At 37.6% G+C, this 19,813-nt stretch overlaps 4 protein-coding genes across 5 annotated transcripts; 3 read left to right on the top strand and 1 right to left on the bottom strand.

Annotated features, from left to right (window-relative positions):
* Positions 1-96: 96 nt before the first annotated feature.
* On the bottom strand, positions 97-753 carry LOC119990395 (photosystem II reaction center W protein, chloroplastic-like). The gene is made up of 2 exons (XM_038836284.1): positions 554-753; positions 97-483 (listed from the first exon to the last, which is right to left on the bottom strand). The coding sequence occupies exons 1-2, from the start codon at positions 642-644 to the stop codon at positions 173-175; spliced, it is 402 nt and encodes a 133-aa protein (XP_038692212.1). The 5' UTR covers positions 645-753; the 3' UTR covers positions 97-172.
* Positions 754-3,805: 3,052 nt separating this feature from the next.
* Positions 3,806-9,025, top strand: LOC119990394 (E3 ubiquitin protein ligase DRIP2-like). The gene is made up of 8 exons (XM_038836282.1): positions 3,806-4,183; positions 4,378-4,539; positions 5,008-5,107; positions 5,656-5,989; positions 6,132-6,571; positions 6,692-6,742; positions 7,948-8,020; positions 8,554-9,025. Exons 2-8 carry the CDS (start codon positions 4,425-4,427, stop codon positions 8,734-8,736), a joined length of 1,296 nt encoding a protein of 431 aa, XP_038692210.1. The 5' UTR covers positions 3,806-4,183; positions 4,378-4,424; the 3' UTR covers positions 8,737-9,025.
* Positions 9,026-10,846: 1,821 nt separating this feature from the next.
* LOC119992124 (probable WRKY transcription factor 21) lies at positions 10,847-13,697 on the top strand. 2 transcript variants are annotated; one of them, XM_038838767.1, is made up of 4 exons: positions 10,847-11,015; positions 11,139-12,168; positions 12,250-12,375; positions 13,155-13,697. In XM_038838767.1, exons 2-4 carry the CDS (start codon positions 11,414-11,416, stop codon positions 13,297-13,299), a joined length of 1,026 nt encoding a protein of 341 aa, XP_038694695.1. In that variant the 5' UTR covers positions 10,847-11,015; positions 11,139-11,413; the 3' UTR covers positions 13,300-13,697. The 2 variants fall into 2 exon arrangements, with proteins under 2 accessions (XP_038694695.1, XP_038694694.1); XM_038838766.1 differs by having other exon boundaries at positions 10,847-12,168.
* A 3,302-nt stretch (positions 13,698-16,999) lies between these two features.
* On the top strand, positions 17,000-18,318 carry LOC119990546 (histone H1-like). Its single transcript, XM_038836519.1, has 2 exons — positions 17,000-17,285; positions 17,372-18,318. Exons 1-2 carry the CDS (start codon positions 17,103-17,105, stop codon positions 18,053-18,055), a joined length of 867 nt encoding a protein of 288 aa, XP_038692447.1. The 5' UTR covers positions 17,000-17,102; the 3' UTR covers positions 18,056-18,318.
* Positions 18,319-19,813: the final 1,495 nt, after the last annotated feature.

Below are 19,813 nucleotides of genomic sequence, written 5' to 3'. Positions count from 1 at the left end.
CAAAATTAAGGTCACCCAATCTAAGTGAAAATTTGGTGATATCGTTCTTGGTTAAAAAAAAAAAAGAAATGTAGTTTTTGCTACACCAACAAAGAAGAATCCAAAGCATATGTTACATTCCTTTAAAACATAAAGAATTAACACCATCAACAAGAAGACAGATTTTGTTGAATTAAAGAGACAATCCAGAATCCTCATCCTCCTCAAGAGAGGAAGTGTAAACAGTGTAGAAAGTCCAAATGAGTCCAAACACCCCAAAGAGGATCCACCCAAGAAGGTTGTTGCTCAAACCAAAAGGAAGTCCAGTTCCTTCAGTGCTCAACCTCTCATCCACCAAAGCCATGGCAGGGTTTGACATGATTGCACCATGAGCCGCAGCAGCAAGCAAAGATCCACTCATCCCAATCTTTGACTCCACGGTACAAGGTTTCTTCTCCTCCATTGAACATCTCACTCTCCCATTGCTTCCAATTGATGGCAACCCTGCGACCATATTCACATAAATAAAACAAAGTATAGAATTTCACAAGCAATTAAAGTGAGAAAATCTTACCAAGAACAGGTGAGGATGATGTGGGTGTGGATCTCTTGAGTGGAAGAGCTGCTATTGATGCAGTGGCGGTGGTGGCAGTGATGGAGGCCATCTATCTCTCGCTTCAATTAGGCAGCTGGGTAAGGTTAGTCGGCAATGAACACTATATGTTAAGAGGTGTGTTGCAGAGATCAATATTTTTCAGTGGACCTAATGCACCACCACCACAAGGATAGGTTGGTCGTATTTCCCCGTCTGTGATCCTCTATCCATATTAGCCCAACCAATTTCCTCCACGTGTCTCATAATCCAATACATACATATATATTTTCCGACAAATATACTGAGATATTATCATATTAACACACAGCAAACAATATGCGAAAACATACTTTATGTTAATAAATTGTGTTAAGATTAGTTATTTTGTGATTAACCCAACAAGTTAATTTGTTGGGTTAAGACATAACATATTGTTTATATATATTTAAACACTCTCTCATGTGTCGGTTTGATAATCTGACAGCCCAACACTTGCACAATAAATAAGACTCAATATTAAAGCTATTTTCACACAAGGCTCTCATTTGGAGCAACGATAAACACACCTCAAGTGTGGGCTAGACAATTTGACAGTCCAACACGTGTACAACAAGAGACTCAACACTAGGGTACTGTCTCACACAAGACCCTCATTTGGGGCAATAACAAATGGAGGCTTAAATTACTTTGTAAGAAGCGTGCACACACACTATATATATATTCATGATTCAAACACCATACCAAACAACAATTATAAACAACTCTCGTACACAAGGTTTCTGTAGTGGGTGGTTGGGATCAGAGATTGGTAGGATGTATCCAGACTTTACCCTATCTAATATGTGGAGAGATTGAGATGTATATTAATATCTAAAGCTGTCTAAACCAGTAAGCGCTCTGTTCCTAATGCTACAAGAACAGATGACATTTTGCTCCAAGTTACATCTCCACATTAAAATGCCACTCCAATGTTTTCTGTTCTTTTATGATCAATATTATGGCCTTCATGTAATTAATAGCTCAAACACAGTTTACCTAAATCAGCTAATTATATATTTTGTTATGGTTAAGACTTAATTAAGAGCCAAACCAAACTGTCTTGGAAGTTGGAACAACCAATCATCAGTTGCAGTTGCACGACTAATTTAGATGCATGTGGTTGTAAGACAATATTTATTATTTAGGCAAACCACTTTATAACTCAGAGTGCATCATTTCCGACTGGTTTATCTAACATTTCATATTTTCATGAAAAATATGTTAAATAAAGTGTTTTCGTTTCTTTCTGTCAGCCGGAACTGGGGTGTGAGGACGGAGCTCATGCGGTATGGTACGACATTACTGATGAGTATTGGTTATTTTTAGTATGAGGGTATAATTATATTTTTGGGTACTCAGATAGCTTGTCATAAAAGGGGAAACTCTACCTCAATTGTACTATTAAAATTCTCATAGTGAAAACAACCATAAAACTCCGTGAACATATGCACTCTTGATGAGCCACGTAAACTTTGTGTTCTTCTTCTTATCTCTGTTTCGATTGTTATGTTTATTTATCTATGGTATATGTGTTGTCTGCGAAGTTCATTTACAGCAAAATAGAATGATTTGATAGTTTTTTTTTGGTAACCAAGAATGATATTATACAAAATTTTGCTTTGGATATTCTATAGACTATATATGAGCCTAAACAAGGGTTGTTAAGTCCGCGTACACAAATTTTTTTTCCATGACGACAAGATAAGTTGGATCAAAACCTAATACGTGGTCACAAATGTGACAAGATAGCTTCTCCCTTAGCTTGGACCAACCTTTGCTATCTTCATCGCGTCCAAACACTATCATTTACATCCAAAATGTTGGCTTAATAGTTCTTTATCGGAGATTAGATTCATCCTCATACCCCATGCATATGCTGATGTGGTATATATTCCAGGATCAATAGGATTACGATAGTTCATAGATTTCAAATTTGAATTATAAACTAACTATTTTCATTACAACCGCTCATGATTTGACCTCACATCCCATGAATTATCGTAATCTTATTGATCCTGGTATACCACGTCAGATTTGGTGCTGGTATATCACATTAGATATGACATGCATTATCACAAAAAAGAAAATCACAATATTATCTTTCACACCAACCTCACTCTAATTTTAGGGAAAAAAATGATCATTTCGGGTACAACAAGAAATTCTTAGACACATATCCAAATTACATACATACATTAATGAACAATAATTTATGTATTATGTATATAAGGATTAAGATTGCTCCTTTTAAAAAATTGGGAATATTTGGATATTTTATGTATTCAGTATACACTATATATATATATATATATATACACACACATTATTGAGATCTTATTGTCCAAATTAAAATTATTTTTGAGTCAAAATAGGGTCATTTGAAATTTATGATAAAAGTTTGCATACAAAATTCATATATGAGGGTCATAGAATTATTGCACCCTAATGTATAAATTTTTTTTAGCTACTCTTCTAGTTCTAGATCGTATCTACCTTTTTATATGTATACTTATGTTCTGGCAGTCCACTGAATTTACGATAATGTAAGTGAGTTTACAAGTTAGTACAATGTTTGATATTGTAATTTTCTGTATATATTTTGATATTTATATGCTTCCCCTTTTCTTATCTATTTAGATGCTAGATTTTTATAATTACTTTTCATGTAAAAATTAGGGGTGATTATATTAAATGATTAAAGGTTAAATTGAATCACTTGAGTAACCTAGTTGGTGAATATATTTGTGGCTAAATCATATGGACTTGAGAAGTCATGAGTTCGATTATTATCCTAATGTTATATGTGAAACTTATGTACGTGCGGGTTTGATGGCTTGAGTTTAGAAACATGTCCAATGTTGAGAAGATTCAAAGAATTAACTACAAGCAAGTGAGTCATTAGTTGAAAGATAATCACATTACATGTAAAAAATTACCTACCCATTAAGTCGTGGGTTCGAATCTTCCTTCTCCCAAGCCCCTGTTCAAAAAAAAAAGAAAAAAGAATTTAACTACAAGAATGTATGTGGAGTATTTAGGAATGGAAAAAAAGGAAATGCCTCGCTGCTAACGTACACAGGTGCGCGCGTTAGGACTTGAGACGCATTCCCGAGAGTCTGGTCGTCGCGAATACACAAGCATGCGACTCTGTGCACATCTTACTTCCGTACGCACTCCCTGTGGACTTTATTTCCAACCACCTCCTCCAACTGAGTCCCCAAAGGCCTTTATTTTTTTTATTTTAATATTTTATTTTTGTTTCGAAATTAAGGTCCAACCTTCTAATAGCTGTTCATTGTTGAACTCGTCGTTTTGATAATTTCTTAAAAAAATAATAAATATATTGGAAACAAAAGGGAGGGCGTTCTTGATTCATGCTCTTTTTCGACGAGGCCTCTCTCTCTCTCTCTCTCTCTCTCTTTCTCTGACTCTCTCTGGGGCTTGATTTGGGTCATACGCGACCACCCACTTCAATCCAGCAAAAACCCACGTCAATTCCCTACAAATCTCCATTACCCATCTCCCAAAATCGAAGCTTTGTTCGTTCACTCTTCGCGAAATCATCGACAGGTTCTCCGTCCGCTCTCTTGTCTCTATCAATACATACACGCATCATCTAGTATTAGATTATTGTGTACATACACGAGGTGTATTAGTGTTGTTCTGTTGTTCTTCTATGTGGTATTCTTCTGTTAATGGAGTCAAACAAAGCAAGAATGGACGTTAATTTCTGTGTGTTTTCATGATGTGTTTTTGACATGCAGTACTGTGTGGGGATACGTGAGCGAGGCAGAGGATTTGGGAAGGATAAATGGCGAATCTGGTAGCGAAGGTCAAGAGGGAGACGATTGCGGCATGCATGACTTGTCCTTTGTGCAATAAACTCTTTAGAGATGCCACCACCATATCTGAATGCCTCCATACGTGTGAGTACTCTCGCTCTCATAAAATTCTGTTTCATTTCTCACCAATCTGTCCATGGACGTGTGTATTTTTTGAATTCTTTTGTTGTTTGATGTATATACTTCAAATTTTGAGTTCATCACGGCTTCTGCTTTTCTATGGCTATCGGGATTTACAGTTCTATCGTGTTTTCTTATCTGGGTTTAATTAATATTGACCTGGTCATTTGTAATTATGTTGGAATAGCATAGGCATAAAATACCATGTTAGCACAATCTGTTACTCTCTTCCATGCTTGAAGACGACTAGCTCAAATGTGGGGGGCGGTTTGTTCTATAGTTCTTCAGATATGGCTCTTATCATAGCTATTGAAGAGTTAATCATTTTTTGAAAGTAAAATTTTGCTGGGTTTGCTGATAAGTAGTCTCGAGCCGATTATAATTGGCACATCCGCACATGTCTAATGGGTTTTGTCATGTGTGTTAATCCAGTTTGCAGGAAGTGCATACATGACAAGATTTCAGAAGAGGAATTGGAATGCTGCCCAGTGTGCAACATCGATCTGGGTTGTGTGCCATTGGAGAAACTGAGGTAAAATCCTCTTCTCTTTATCTTTATGTGCGAGTCTACGCTTCTTATTTTATGCCATGGTAGCAAGTGGTCTTGTTTGGCATTACTTTCGTTGGAAATTGAGATTGCAGGTTAGCATTTGGGAAGTTTGGATTTCATGATTAATACTGTAATACATCATATATTGTGCATGGTGGTTATAAGCGTCCAGTTTATCTATATTGCACATGGTGAATGAAACTCAATTGTAATCTTCAATAACTTGTATCAAGCTCGATGGATTTTATGCCAAGTATTGTCATAGTGAGATGAACACAAATTACAATCGTTGGATACTTGGATTTACTTGACCACGAGAAATGCTGCTGTCAAATGTTGGTCTAGTGCCATCCCAAAGCTTTCTAATCTCTGTTTACCCTTCCAAAGCAGACTAATTTCTGCTCATTTGAGGGTACAGAAAAAATGCACAACTATTATGTGGATTTTCTTTGACTTTGATTACAATTAATATCTATTCTGTTAATAAGTTGTCGAGGACTGAGGCATATCTATTCATGTATTGTAATCAGACCAGACCACAATTTGCAAGATTTGAGGGCCAAAATTTTCCCGTACAAAAAAAAGAAAGTAAATGCACCTGAAGCTGCACCCTCAGCAACATTGCCAGCTAGAAGAAAGGAGAGATCACTCTCGTCGTTGGTGGTCAGTACTCCCAAAGTATCATCGCAGGGTGCCACAACTGGTAAAAGAACGAAAACTACTACAAGGAAGGCTGCAGGTTTACGAGGTTCCAGTTCTGTAATTGATAGGGTTCCTAAAAAAGAAGAATATTCAGAAGAAGATTATGCGGAGGGCTCTAGCTCACCTGAAACTCTTAAAAAGTTCACTCATAGTAAAAGACAGGTAAAAGAAGCCAACTTGTTTCTCTTTGTGCTTGCACAGACATATCTTTATATATATATTGGTAATTAGGTTTTATCCTTTGATTCCACTTAGTTTATGCATGTGCTCATCCTCCAATTTTCTCTGTGTTTAACTGTTGTAGGGTTCTTTATCTGCTGAACATAGAGATTTCTTAAGTGCTAAAGTAGAGGATGAAAATGATTCGTCGGAGGCAAAATTGGATTTGTGGAAACCTTTAAATTGTTTGGTGGAGGTCGCAAATAGAAGCAAGTCTTTTAGGTCTAATTCTCAGGGACCTGAGACTAAATTGGAATCTTTGAATCTCCCTGACAAAGAAGGTCGAGTTCGTAAGACCAAAACTAAAGAAAATAAACACAATGCAAATGCTAAGGAGAAGAATAATGCTCTTCATGACTCTTCAGAAGCTGTAGAACCTAAAAAATTGCGCAGGATTCGCCGGAAAAGGGCTGTTGCTCCTGGAGACCCGGGCATATCGTCTCAAGCTGTACTTGATGCTGCCAGTTCAAGGCAGGAAAAAAGAAGTGGTCCAGTTTGGTTCTCGCTAGTAGCCTCTGAAGATCAGTGAGAATTAGACTTTTAACTTCTCGACTTTAAAACGAAGACAACTCTAATAACTGAATGAATTTTTTTTTGATTTATTCTGCCTCTGTTTGTAATACCAATTCGTTTCAATGATTTCAGGAACGGAGATGCACCCTTGCCTCAATTTCCAGCAAGCTACTTAAGAATAAAGTAGGTTTCTTCTTGCTACTTTTTCTTGTTTGTAGAGAATTCCCTTTGCGTTTTTTTAAAACGTACTTACTAGACATTATTCACTAATTTCAGTCATTGTTTGAAATAAATAATTATAAAAATTAGCTTTAATTGTATATGTGATTTTTTCGTGGATCCATGCTAAATATGCTTGAAACAAACATATTATGGTGAATGGTACAGAAGCAGTGCAATATGATTAGTTAGGAAGAATAATATCTGTTGCGCTACGAAACAATCGTCGAAGATTGTCTTGTACTAAAAATGCTTGTCATTCCTTGGTTGAGTGATATAAACATGGTTTCCAGTAAAGGAGATGGTTTGAGGTAGTTAAAATGGAGGACGGACATAATTGGTACATGTTTGAAAAACACATTTTCTTCCAGAAAAATAGTAGTGGGCATATGATATGCCACACATGTTTTTAGCTCTACATATACTGATATCATGTATGCCTCATCCTGTATCCATTCTCAGTATCACTATTCTGGTCTGGTTTCATGATTGTAATGGGATGGTCTGGGCTGGGGAATATGATCTGACATTGAATTGACTGTAGGGGTAACCTCTCCTTAACCTCGTCATGATCCTATCTTGGGTCCGATTGATACACAGTCTTCATACTTGTCATGAATTGATCAAGTTATTTTGTTGATCTTGAAAACTTTAACTAGGGACATGATGGAGCAGGTGGTCTGATAAGCCAATGCCATTACCAACTTATTTTCAGAATAGTTAAACCTGTATGTCTTGGTATGATTTGTTTCCTTATTTTATTCCAATAGTCCCAACAAGTTCTTCCCCCTCTTCTCATGTCTAGTGCCACTTGCGGTTAAATGTCTCTTGATTTGGTTATTATTCCAGATAATGTGATCTGCTAGAGCTAGCTGAACTTTCTATATATGGCATCTTGAGTGGAACTTTCTCTTGTATAATTCAATTGTATGGTTGTTGATCCTTGGTAGGAATTTGTCATTAATAGCCACTTATTTCAAAATGCTCACTGGTATTGTGAGAATGTGACAAAATTGGTAGTCTTTATCCACCAGTAATGTCAAAGATACCATGAGAAACTCATGCTTATTCAGAATTTAGGGGAGGAGAGGATAATATGTTTGTACCGATTTAAGTGGAAGAGATTCTTCGAGTATCTATTATGTTGCATCTAATTCAGTCTGTCACAGGGATGGAAATATGCCTGTCTCTATGATCCAAAAGTACCTGACGAGGAAACTAGATCTCACCAGTGAAACTGAGGTAAGATCCACCATTATTTCTGTGAAAAATTAGTTTTTTTTTTATGCGAATATTTTCCCAGAAATGTTCTGTGTTTTTTAATGGAATGTATTATAATACATGACCTTGGGATTCCATGCTTCCATCAGCTCTTGTTGAAGGATATTGCACTATCAAATCCGTTTCGTTGTGGCTTATTCTTTTGTATTTAATGTCCGGACACAATGCACTCCTTTTTATTTGGCATCCATCCTTCTAGTTCTCACTTAGCTGTTAACATCTGCATTTGTGATCTTCTAAACACATAAATTTCCAAGAAATGATGTTGTATCTAATTATTTTTGTTGTTCGCAATGAGTTTCCTGAACATACTGAAGATTTTCTAAAAGCTTCATCCCTTATTTGTCCGTTTAAGAAAATGCAACAAAAGGCATCTTGTATATTAATATCGCAACTCTCTCACTTGTCTTCCTCTGGCATTTGTTACTAAACTTAGTACAAACAATGTAAAATGTCACCATGTACATCTAAGTTTTATCTCAACGAATTTGCAGGTTGAGATCAAATGTATGGGACAAACAGTGGTTCCCTCATTGCAACTTCATAATTTAATTGATTTGTGGTTGCAAGCAACATCATCGCCAGAGCGATCCTCAGCAACGATTGGTTCCTCGGCCAAGGACTTTGTGATGGTGCTGACCTATGCTCGAAAGGACCCTGGCAGACGCACTCAATGACGCCATTGTCCATATTTCTACCGTCCACATCTTTCAATTATCATTATAGTTCTCTAGAACACCTTATTGATATAGAGGGGTTTTGCATTAGGCCTATATATAGACTATGAATGATTATTTGTTTCATTACTTGGTTCATTTACAAATAATTGCAAACACCTTGTAGCAAATCAGAGAGTTTTGTGTTGTGGGCAGAAAGGGTGTCTTCCGATTCATGTTGACACAATTGCATTACACGGAAACAGTGTTTTCCGATACATATGTGAATGTAACATCCCTTGCCTTCCAATACTTTCCCATTTTGTGCTGCTACACAGCAGATTTGAACAATATGAATTGAGTCCTAAATTGCATGTAATGAAACAAATTCACGACAGAGTACTGAACGTTGTGATTTTAAAAGAAGTCATTAGTTTCTTGACTGACAATGTATACCATGGAAGTTATAATCTGCTTGAACAGAGTACTGAAAGGTGTTATAATATGCTTGAACAGAATCAGAACCAAATGTTTATACTTTGTACAATGAAACCTTACCATCAGTATTCAGTACCGATCTACAAAGATCTGCTAGATATGAAAAATTCTTCAAGTACAAGAACCCAACAGCATGTACTGTGTAAATACCAACTACTGCTTTGTAGGCCCTCAAACGACAGACAGGATGGCAGTGTACAAAAGCACTTCATTTTTATGGCAATAATACTTGCTCCTCTCCATCCTCGAAGACTTTTCCTCACATGGGGGTAATTGGGTAAAGGTTGCATTCCCTTTATCTTCAAAGGCGACCCCAATCTCTGTCCAATTCATTGGGGAATAGCAAAATAAGCTCTATGATTCTAATACTTTTATCTCCACACAAATCAGAAAGTGGTCTAACCAAATGGACAAGTTTAAGCTTAAACTTGAATTTCATCAAGATAAGTAACATGATCAAAGTACCAAAAGAAACCAGTGCTAGATCACAGATCATGGGCACACCAATCAACTATAAACTTTACCAATGCTAAGAAAACAAACTAAGGACACCAACCACAATATAGACATAACTGCAAAAGTAATATTGAACTCTTCAAGCTGAAACTTTGATGAACTCGCGCTTCATTGAACGCAAATACAGAGCAAAATCAAATAACAATATGCTGAGTCTCGAATTGCCATTTCATGAACAGGGTATTCATCCATAAACTAGCCACCTATATGGATTCAATTCGCACTATCGCTTTTACATACATATTTGAGAAAAAGAAAAGAAAAGAAAAGAAAGTTGGTAGTGTTAGCAAATCAAAAATATAACTACTCAAGAAAATCCTTCAAATGCATCGCTCAATAGCCTATGATGAAGAAGATGACAAGAGGTTCGTCACGGGAAAAGTAGAGGAAGAACCAAGCGACGAAGATGACAATGAAGACGATCAAGGAGACCGGGTGCCAAAGTAGTGTTACACAACAAGTAGGCTAAGGAAGAGGATGCCGAGGATAATCATGGCGTAGTTGACGCGGAAGTGGTGGCAATTCCGTTTTAATCGTACGGTGGCCTCTCCGACAGAGTAAGGGCGCGTAAAGATGGATAGATTGAAGAATTCGGTCCATGAGCGGCGAATGGAGAATTAGGAGCGGGTATCGGCGGTGTCGCGCGTGAGGAAGCTGGTGGTGGTAGGAGTGGTGAAGAAGCCGGAGCGGGCTGGGGAAGTTGATGTCATTGGCGACCAGAATCCCCGACTTGCTCAAGATTTTTGAAGGATCCAAAGTGAGATCTCGAAACAAACCCCAGCTTCTGTGTATCTTCAACAGTTCACATGCTGTGACTGATGGTGAGTTTCTGTGTATCTTCAACAGTTGACATGCTTGGACGAGGAGAGCCAGAACTAGAGGGGCAGTGTGAGCTTTTCAACAGTTCACATGGCTCTGACTGAGCGTCGCCTGTATATTTTGACGGAAATGCAGCAGACAGTCAGTAATACGACGTCGTTTAACATGGGACCCAGCCTCTGAAAAGTCAAATCTGTGATAGAGACTGCAGTTTCATTTCTGATTCAGAAGCTGCTTCTGTCCTGTTGCACAGTTTGTTTAAATAAATTTCTTATTTTTTTCTCTTAAATTCTTGGTGGGTTTCTCTCTCTTTGACCGAAACATATACTAAAATAAAATAAAGGTCAGAGCTTTGTATTGTTTCGGGTGCGTGAATTCTCAAGCGAGCTAGTCTCTCTTTGCACACCATTCAATCGCCAAACTAAGGAAGAAGAATCTAGGTCTTGAAAGCTCCGAAGTCTAAAAAGGTTAATTTCTGAGTCATTTTTTTTAAATTTTTTCCCTCCTGAAATCTTGATCGTTGTGCAATGAAATAACTCTATCTGTTCTTATCCGTAATTGGGTTTTCTTCCCTTCTCAATCGGTTTCAGAATACCCAGCTGGGTTTGATCTCTTGGGTCTGCTCTGTTTCTGATAGATTGAATGTTGAGATGTTGAATTTGTTGGAATTTTAATAAAAAAAAAAAGCCCCTTTGGATTTTGTGGGTGTTTTGGAACATGGGATTTGACCGCATGTGTATTTTCATTTATCTTGAAGATCTATACTCGTGCTAGAAGATTTTACGAGATATTTCAAGTTTTATGGTTTGTGTAGCCTTGGGTGTACTGGCTTTGGGAGTTAGGGCTTTGGGCGTTGTAGGGTAACATGGAAGAGGTTGAAGAAGCTAACAAGTCAGCTGTGGAGAGCTCCCACAGAGTGTTAAGTCTTTTGACTTTGCCCCAAGATCACGTTCAGTATAGAAATCTAGTACTGGAAACTGAAGAAGCTGTGTTTAGGTTTAAGAAGGTTGTTTCTCTTCTCAATACTGGTTTAGGTCATGCAAGAGTCAGAAAGCTCAAGCAATTACCACACTCATGTCCCAAGAGTATTCTTTTAGATTATCCACAGAATATAACAGATCATCCGTCCAAAACACTGCAGTTACTTCAGTCTAGTTTCCAAGAGAACCCATTCCAGGAATTAGGCCCAAATGCTAAGAAAACTCGGTATTTGGAAAACCCTACTTTGGAATTGAGCTCAAATGGGAAAAGTCCTCTTCAACTTGCTCAACAGACATCTTCATCACAGTATAACTTTCTCCAGCAGCAACATCAGCTACAGCAAAGGTTGCAACTTCACCAGCAGCAGCTGAAACGACAAGCTGAGATGATGTTTCGTAGGAGCGACAGTGGCGTAAACCCGAATTTTGATAGCTCTAGCTGCACACCCACAATGTCATCCACTAGGTCCTTCATATCTTCCCTAAGCATAGATGGTAGTGTGGCTAATATGGATGGAAGTGCCTTCCACTTGATGGAGGCACAACGTTCCTCTGACCAGAATTCACAGCAATACAAGAGGAAGTGTTCTGGAAAAGGAGACGACGGAAGCAGCAGTAGATGTCACTGCTCAAAGAAGAGGTTGGTTGGATTCCCTTGCCCATTGCTCATATATTTTCACTATCAGCTTGCCAAACTTTAATTGCTTATGCTTTTTGATAGGAAACATCGGGTGAAGAGATCAATCAAGGTGCCTGCTATCAGCAACAAACTTGCCGATATCCCGACTGATGATTTTTCGTGGAGAAAATATGGCCAGAAGCCCATAAAGGGTTCTCCTCACCCCAGGTAAACTTCAGTTTTCCCCATTTGATATGCTGGTAGATTGTTCTATTGTAAGAATGTTTGACTAGTTTGTTATTAATGCTTTAAGAGTCATTTCATATTTGCTTCTCTAAATCTGCTTATTTGCTTTGCAGATTCTTTGTGTGCGTGTTTACGATTTGATGTGCATAAATAATTTAGTCATTCAAATAAGAATAATCATTGCAGGATTACATTCCTTATTTCTTGAACCGTTGTAGTTTACTTTCTACTCTTCCTGAAAAGCACTGGAATGGATGAATATACTGGCGTTGCCTTTCTTTCTTATTGTCAGTTTAAAACTTAATGTCATAATGTGTACAACAATTTATTGGGCAATGATTTGTAATTAGCGACTATATCACTGATGTAGTAGTAGTTGCTAGCAGTGAGTGACAATTGTTTTTGGGTGGTAAAGGAGCTAGCTGAATGTTATTTCCATCATTTTGGTGGAGGTGAAAGAAATTGTTAAATGGATTAAGTCGGTTTTCTCTAGCGACTAGCAGGCATTTATCATAGATGGTATAAGTTTGCAATTGTGCTCATCTCCTATTTGATTGAATGGTTTGCTACCCATTGCACAACAGTAACAAATTGGTTTTTGTATAATTATGCTTTATTGAAAGAACTTGAGAAGTTTTCCTTGACTTTTGTCCAGTGTCAACAAAAAATTTGAAATGCCTAGCCTTTTTATAGATCAGGTCCAAGTCAAATAGCAATTAGTCGAACGTTTTGATGATGATTCTGTCTTTGAACTTTTGCAGGGGATATTATAAATGTAGTAGCATGAGAGGTTGTCCGGCAAGGAAGCATGTGGAGCGGTGCTTGGAAGACCCGTCCATGCTTATCGTGACCTATGAAGGGGATCATAACCACTCAAGATTACCATCTCAGTCGGCAACAACATAATCCTCAAGAAGACCCGTCGATTTATGTCATCGTTATTTGCGATTGGCTTGATTGGCTCTGGGACTTTTTTTGTATAAAGATTCAATTTTTCATTAAGAGTAGGCCGGCCTGTCAACCTGGCCCTAAGCGTGCCGGGGCATGGGATTTGAGATTCATCGGCCGGCTCGATGCAATCCATGAATCTAAAAGGGTGGGGCGGGCCGGCCTCCGAAACTTCTGGGCCTTACTGTGTGCTGAGACGAAGCATTTTACATCTCTAGTTATGTACTTTATTTGCAAAAACCAAGTATAGTGGCTGGCCCCAGGCCCTTTCTTTTATTTTACTCACGAGTCGTGCGAGATGAAAGTCTCATGCACGGTTTTGAATGAGAGAAATAAGTGAGGAATCCTCTTTTCGACTCTGACTCTTCTACTCCAGTCGTTGTTGTTTTTCTTTCTATTACTTCGAAAGTCGTTGCTTCAGCTTCAGTCACTCGAATTTGAAATACCTAACAAGGTCAGTTGAAGGAAAATGGAGTAATCATTCAACAATTGCTTTAGATTGGCAGTTAAAACGTTGTGGGTTGGCAGTTAAAACTTTGTGAGTTGGTTGGGTTTGGTGTTACTTGGTAAATAATTAATAAACCCATCTATAGTTTTCAAAAACAATAAGGGGGAGACTAGAGTTAATCATGACACCAAATTGGAGAACAATACACAAATAGGGTAAAAAGTGGAATGCAGTCTAACAAAATCGCAACCTAGCATCAAAGAAATGTAGAGAACATCATAGCATAGCATTTTCGAGTTTTTCTTTTATTGAGAACTCTATTGTTTTTCTTTTAGTATAATTGATGTCAAATAATATGATTGAGTATCTAGTGGCCGGGTCTACAGTGGCTCAAGGGGCGATAGGGTAGATCGCGTATTAGTAGCGTAACAGGTGAGTGAATAGATGACTTATCTAATATATTGAATAGATGCCTATTAACCCACAAACATTTCAAATTCTATATTAGTTTGGCCCCAATTTATTGTTCTTTGCATATTCCTATTTGGTCACTATTGATTGAACTTCTCGCATGTTTGTTGATATGACTACTATTCTGCGATAAGTTTCTGAATTATTTGCTTTGCTATCTAATATGACATTATTTGATAAACCCATATGTTACTTTGATTCAATTTGATTATTCATTATTTGTTGATTCTTAATATTGCTAATTATTTGTTCCTCGGGAGTGACTCACCCTCATTTATTGACATTTTTTTTTCCAGATAGAGTTGATCTGACAAGTCCTATTCTATCCTCAATTATTTAGACCGTCATTCGACGCTAGTGAGTTCAACACTTGTTTGTGCGGATATGTTGGTACTCTCATGTATTTTTCATAATCTATATTGAACTCTGTTCTTAGATAATCCGTTTAACTACAACTAAGATAATTTAGTTTGTTTGTCCATTGAGTCCTAATCATGTTTTGGACTTATGTATGTTGTTGAATTTTGAATTCATATTCAGTTATTGAGTGTGTTTAGTCTATTCAGAGGTTTGTTTGCCCTCATTGGAGCTTTGGTCCATCGGAATCATGCGTCAATCACGTGCCCTACGTAATTTCGGGCTATGGCAAAATGCACCAACATACATGCGCAAATTAATTACTAGAAAATTTCATTCAGGGCATAGCGATATTGCAACTCATAAGCAACCGAATTGATTTATACCAACCCTTATCATAGAAGAGTTAAACCCAAATGGAATCATTGACAAGCAAAAAAAGTAGCACTTTTACAATTTAGTGTATGCGAATACTTTAACTTTAATGGTTACTTTTCTTTTATCCATGTTTGCTACAAAATGGTCAACAAGATTGATTGCTTGAAGCTTATAAAAGATTTCAACTTCAAACTTAATTTGTATCCAACAGCTTGGTTTTTTGTATTCACCAACTTCAACTAGCCTACAAGTTATGCACTCAAAGAAACCACCATACATATAGCATTTTGAAACTCCACTATCATGTATTTATGAATATAACAAATACCCATATATGCAAAGCTAATACTAGTTGAACATTAATTAGTTTATGCGACTAGGGATTCAAGTTATAGCTTTTGGAGGACTAATCCTTCATTGGTAATGGACTAATGGTCGACCATGTAGGTTCGCGGGTAAATATACGACAGTGCGAAATAGTATTCTTATCAAGGATCTTTTCTCCAAGTTCCATAGCACAAAGTCCTTGGATTGAACAAGAACTACTTATGATTTCTCTTTAGCATTATTGACATCATGGCAATAGCAATCCTTGCATGCACAAACCAACGGCTTTACAAAGGCAACATTGATTACCATAAAACCAACACTAATAATACCATAAATTTCTTGCCATGTATAAGGAAGGATTCACTCAATACATATTTACTTGGCAACCTAATTACTCCTAAATCTTATCATATATAGTAGTGTAATAATAGAACGGATATGGTCATATAGAAAGGTAAATCTCATTAGGAATATGCATTGTTGGTGGACCATAATTAGTATAAAAATAAGATGTTGACTTCTCAATAAGATTAATTCTTTTAATGTTAACAAAACTCATAATATTTATGTTTATCATTTAATCCTAAACACATGATTAAGGATAATTTGTTAGGGATCTAGGTCTAATACAAGATATCTAAAAGGAGTCCAAATTAAATCCCCTCCTTTCATATCAATAGCCATTTCATAGATTGATGCCTAAAAATGCCATCAAACTACAATAGGTTAATGTATGAAAGTACAATCCACCAACATGTAGTTCATTCTAACATGATAAAATTGCTCATTGAATTATAATTCTAGACTTTAATTAAGATGGTTATGTGGAGGTTTTTAGGATGTGAAGATGTTTATTTACCACTTCAAAAGAACATTGTCACTACATGAACATGACAATTTTTCGTAGGGTACAAGACCTAACCTTGTTACTATATAACCTTTGATTAATCATCGAATTAGTAAACGGAACAAATTAACACGTTATAATAGGGATTATTGCTTGGAGAATCAACGCATTGCATGAAACAATTAGGCAATTGAAATGTTCTTTTACATCGTAAATGTTAACATATTATCGACTTACTAATTATTAGATACGTTCAACCTCGACAATCTTTAATCCGAAGTTCTATATTAAATTCTCATCCGATTTTCATAATTCTTGAAGCTACGGATTCCCTTGCTAATATAGTTTAAGATGACATGCATAAATCTAAATTTCATTGCAAGCATTATCCAGAAATCCCCTTAAACCACAATAACATCAATATAAACCCTAAATTTGACCATTGTAGCTTCAAATGTAAGTTTCTCTCAAAATACTTATCGTCACAACACAAATAAATACTTGTTAGAAAGCTCATATAATTATCTACAAGATGGAAAAAACCTCATTGTATTTCATGAAGTTTAGGTCAAGTTATACCCAAAACAACCCACCCTAAAAGCACACCCTATTTGAGCACATTCATCCATCCCTCTCACGAATCCTCCATCAAAAGCTTACTCTGACCAGCATTTCCACCATAGATAGTGTCCTCATCCAAGGGCTCATATTCAAACTTATGAAAAGGGGTGATCCGCGTCTGTGGCCTTTCGACCAATCAGTAAACGGAATTGAGATACAGTCTTTCACACAGTTGCTATTTAAATCCCTCCATTTCTGACAATTCTTTCACACAAAAAATTCAATCGGATTCGACTTGTTGTCCCAATTTCACTTTCCAATCCCTAACCCTAGCTTATCAAAATCACAGTCCGATCTCTAGCTTCGATCATGGCTTCCGAGGAGCCTACTATAGCCGTTGAAGCTGCTCCAGTGGAGCCAATTTCTGCTGAACCGGCGGAGGAGAAGCCTGCTGCCAAAGGAAAAGCTAAGAAAGCCAAGGAGCCTAAGCCGAAGAAGCCAGCGGCTCCAAGGAAGCCGAGGAGCCCTTCGTCTCATCCGCCTTATGAAGAGGTACGTTTAATTATATATTCTGATTTATAATTCTACTGATTTTATCGAATTTGCAGATCTTATGGTGTTCTTTTCGTGTGTTGCAGATGATCAAGGGTGCCATTCTGACTCTGAAGGAGAAGACGGGTTCTAGTCAGTATGCGATCACTAAGGTCATCGAGGAGAGGCACAAGCAGCTGCCTCCTAACTTCAAGAAGCTTTTGCTCTTCCATTTGAAGAAGCTTGTTGGTTCTGGCAAGCTTACAAAGGTCAAGGGTTCATTTAAGATCCCATCGGCTAAGGCTTCACCGAAGCCTGCGGTTGTTGCTGCACCGGCAAAGAAGAAGCCGGCTGTGAAGCCAAAGGCCAAGGTGGCCGTCTCTGCCAGGGTCGTTAAGGCAGTTTCCAAGGCTAAGGCGCCTGCGAAGACCAAAGCTGCTGCTAAGCCGAAGGCTGCTGTGAAGCCGAAGGCGGCTGCGAAGCCCAAGGCTGTTGCTAAACCTAAGGTTGCGGCTGCTAAGCCAAAGGCTTCTGCTGTTGCAAAACCAAAGGCGGCTGCTAAGCCAAAAACAGCTGCGCCTAGGCCAAAGCCGAAGGAAAGGCCCGCCAAGGTTACCAGGACTTCAACGAGGACCTCTCCTGGGAGGAGGGCGGCGGCTCCCAAGCGGAATATAACCCCGAAGAAGGCCGCTGCGCCCAAAAAGGCACCAGCTAAGAGTGCAAAAGTCAAGACGGTGAAGTCTCCTGCGAAGAAGGCCACAACAACTCGGAGGGGAAGAAGTAATCGCTAATAGAGAGAGTAGTGCTCCTAGGGGTAGTCTTTGTAAATTCGGCGATCTTTTGGGTGTATTTAGTTTATCTATACCCATCAAAACATCATATCAGAACTTCAGCATCCCCAAGCCTCTACAGCTATAGTAATAGGTTCATTTACTTGTCTTCTTTTTTAATTTTGTCCCCCTTCTCTTATCGATATTTGAATAGTATTGTAGATATATGTTGAGGTTGAATGGATTATGAGATGAGTTAGATCATAGAGGTTGTTTCAAATTCCCTCCGGACATGTCCTATTTCTGTGCTTAATTCAGTTTAACATAGTCTTGTACCTATGGAAACCTGTTTGGTATGTGGTGCATACTTGCCACATTTTCATTTACTAGGGTTTCTATGTCAGGGTTGGCTTGCTTAACTTGCTGATGGTTGAGAAATTGGATACTCTGTTGTGAGGAAATCAATGGGGCTCTTACTAATGGTTGGAGATTGCAAAGGGAGACATTGATGTTACTTGCTAGCTTCCACTTCATGAAGGTATCATGTTACATCATGGTATTGTGCTTTGGTTGAAAATAGTGTACGGTTGTGTCAATTTCATTTATAATAGTATGTTTTTGTTGAAATTGTTTTGACAATTGTGTTATTTTCCCGTGGAAGTGATAAGGGTTTCTTAACAAACGGAAAGCTAGGCTCTCCAGCACATGCATCCTTGTATCCATGAATCTGTTTGTGCGTAGAGTTGATGAGGTATCATCCTTATTAAATTTAAGTTTGAGTTGAATTTGTATTGTGCAGCTAATTGTTTGTAGCATAACTATATAGCTTTGGAGAATTTTTCAGTATACTTCAGTGATGAAAAAGGTTTAAGTGTTCCTTAATTATGGATCTTTCACATGGAAGGGGGCTAGACACTGTGCTTAATGGTTTAATGATTTTTAATGTTGTTGATCAGATTGGGTGCTGGCAATTTGCGTTGATTGCTTTTGATATTGATCCATCAACGTGCATTGATTTGGGCATGAGATTTTTTTAGGACATTTAAAGTTGATCCCACAAGCAAGTTGGTCTGCTCATCTAATAATGAAGCATTTGATGCATATATAATTGCATATTGTTGCTTTCATGCAATGGTGTCTATTTCAGGAAGTAGTTTGAGTTACCATCCTTGCAAAAACTTTTTGCTAATCTTTTTCTTTTGCAATGTGTTGTACATAGAAGAACAATTTAGGCACCATCTAATGGAAAGGAATTGCAAGAATAAGTGGTTGAACCAAAAGGAATGACCACAGGGGAGGATGATGATGTCGTGATGATTCATGAAGATGGGAAGCTGTGAAAAATTCCTTCCATCATGGTAGTGTCATTTGATTTGGTATGGAAAATAAAATCTCCCGTAGAGCATATGCTATTATTCAGAGTAATGGCTTGTGTGCTTTTAGTTTGTCAAACCTTTATGTACTTTGTCTAATTATATTTAGTGATGTCAATAATGCAGGGACGTTTATTTCTTTTGTTTTTTCGGTCATATTATTTTGTGGTTTTGATGGTGTACATCATAAAACGTTGCGATATGTCATAGCATCATGACCTCTTATTCTGTCACAACATAGAGGGATGATTGAGTGTTTGGAGGTGCTTCACTGATATTGTGCGAGTATTCTATTAAATTTTTCTGAACAGTTGAGTTTTTCCATAAATGGTATAAATCTTCTTCATTGCCAAAGGTTGAATGAGATTGGAAAGTACTAAGTTGAATTTAGGACTTTGTAATAAAT

Source organism: Tripterygium wilfordii, chromosome 22, assembly GCF_013401445.1.
Source record: "Tripterygium wilfordii isolate XIE 37 chromosome 22, ASM1340144v1, whole genome shotgun sequence".
NCBI classification, from domain to species: Eukaryota; Viridiplantae; Streptophyta; class Magnoliopsida; order Celastrales; family Celastraceae; genus Tripterygium; species Tripterygium wilfordii.
The sequence above is the reverse complement of the archived record's forward strand: the minus strand, read 5'-3'. Positions and strand labels throughout refer to the sequence as shown.

Bases quoted from the DNA above. Each gene is read 5' to 3' on its own strand.
- LOC119990395 (XM_038836284.1), bottom strand. From the start codon at position 644: ATGGCCTCCATCACTGCCACCACCGCCACTGCATCAATAGCAGCTCTT. The intron at 484-553 runs GTAAGATTTTCT...ATATGGTCGCAG, and splicing joins ATCATCCTCACCTGTTCTTG to GGTTGCCATCAATTGGAAGC.
- LOC119990394 (XM_038836282.1), top strand. From the start codon at position 4,425: ATGGCGAATCTGGTAGCGAAGGTCAAGAGGGAGACGATTGCGGCATGC. The intron at 5,990-6,131 runs GTAAAAGAAGCC...TAACTGTTGTAG, and splicing joins TCACTCATAGTAAAAGACAG to GGTTCTTTATCTGCTGAACA. The intron at 6,743-7,947 runs GTAGGTTTCTTC...AGTCTGTCACAG, and splicing joins GCAAGCTACTTAAGAATAAA to GGATGGAAATATGCCTGTCT.
- LOC119990546 (XM_038836519.1), top strand. From the start codon at position 17,103: ATGGCTTCCGAGGAGCCTACTATAGCCGTTGAAGCTGCTCCAGTGGAG. The intron at 17,286-17,371 runs GTACGTTTAATT...CGTGTGTTGCAG, and splicing joins CTCATCCGCCTTATGAAGAG to ATGATCAAGGGTGCCATTCT.
- LOC119992124 (XM_038838767.1), top strand. From the start codon at position 11,414: ATGGAAGAGGTTGAAGAAGCTAACAAGTCAGCTGTGGAGAGCTCCCAC. The intron at 12,169-12,249 runs GTTGGTTGGATT...GCTTTTTGATAG, and splicing joins TGTCACTGCTCAAAGAAGAG to GAAACATCGGGTGAAGAGAT. The intron at 12,376-13,154 runs GTAAACTTCAGT...GAACTTTTGCAG, and splicing joins AAGGGTTCTCCTCACCCCAG to GGGATATTATAAATGTAGTA.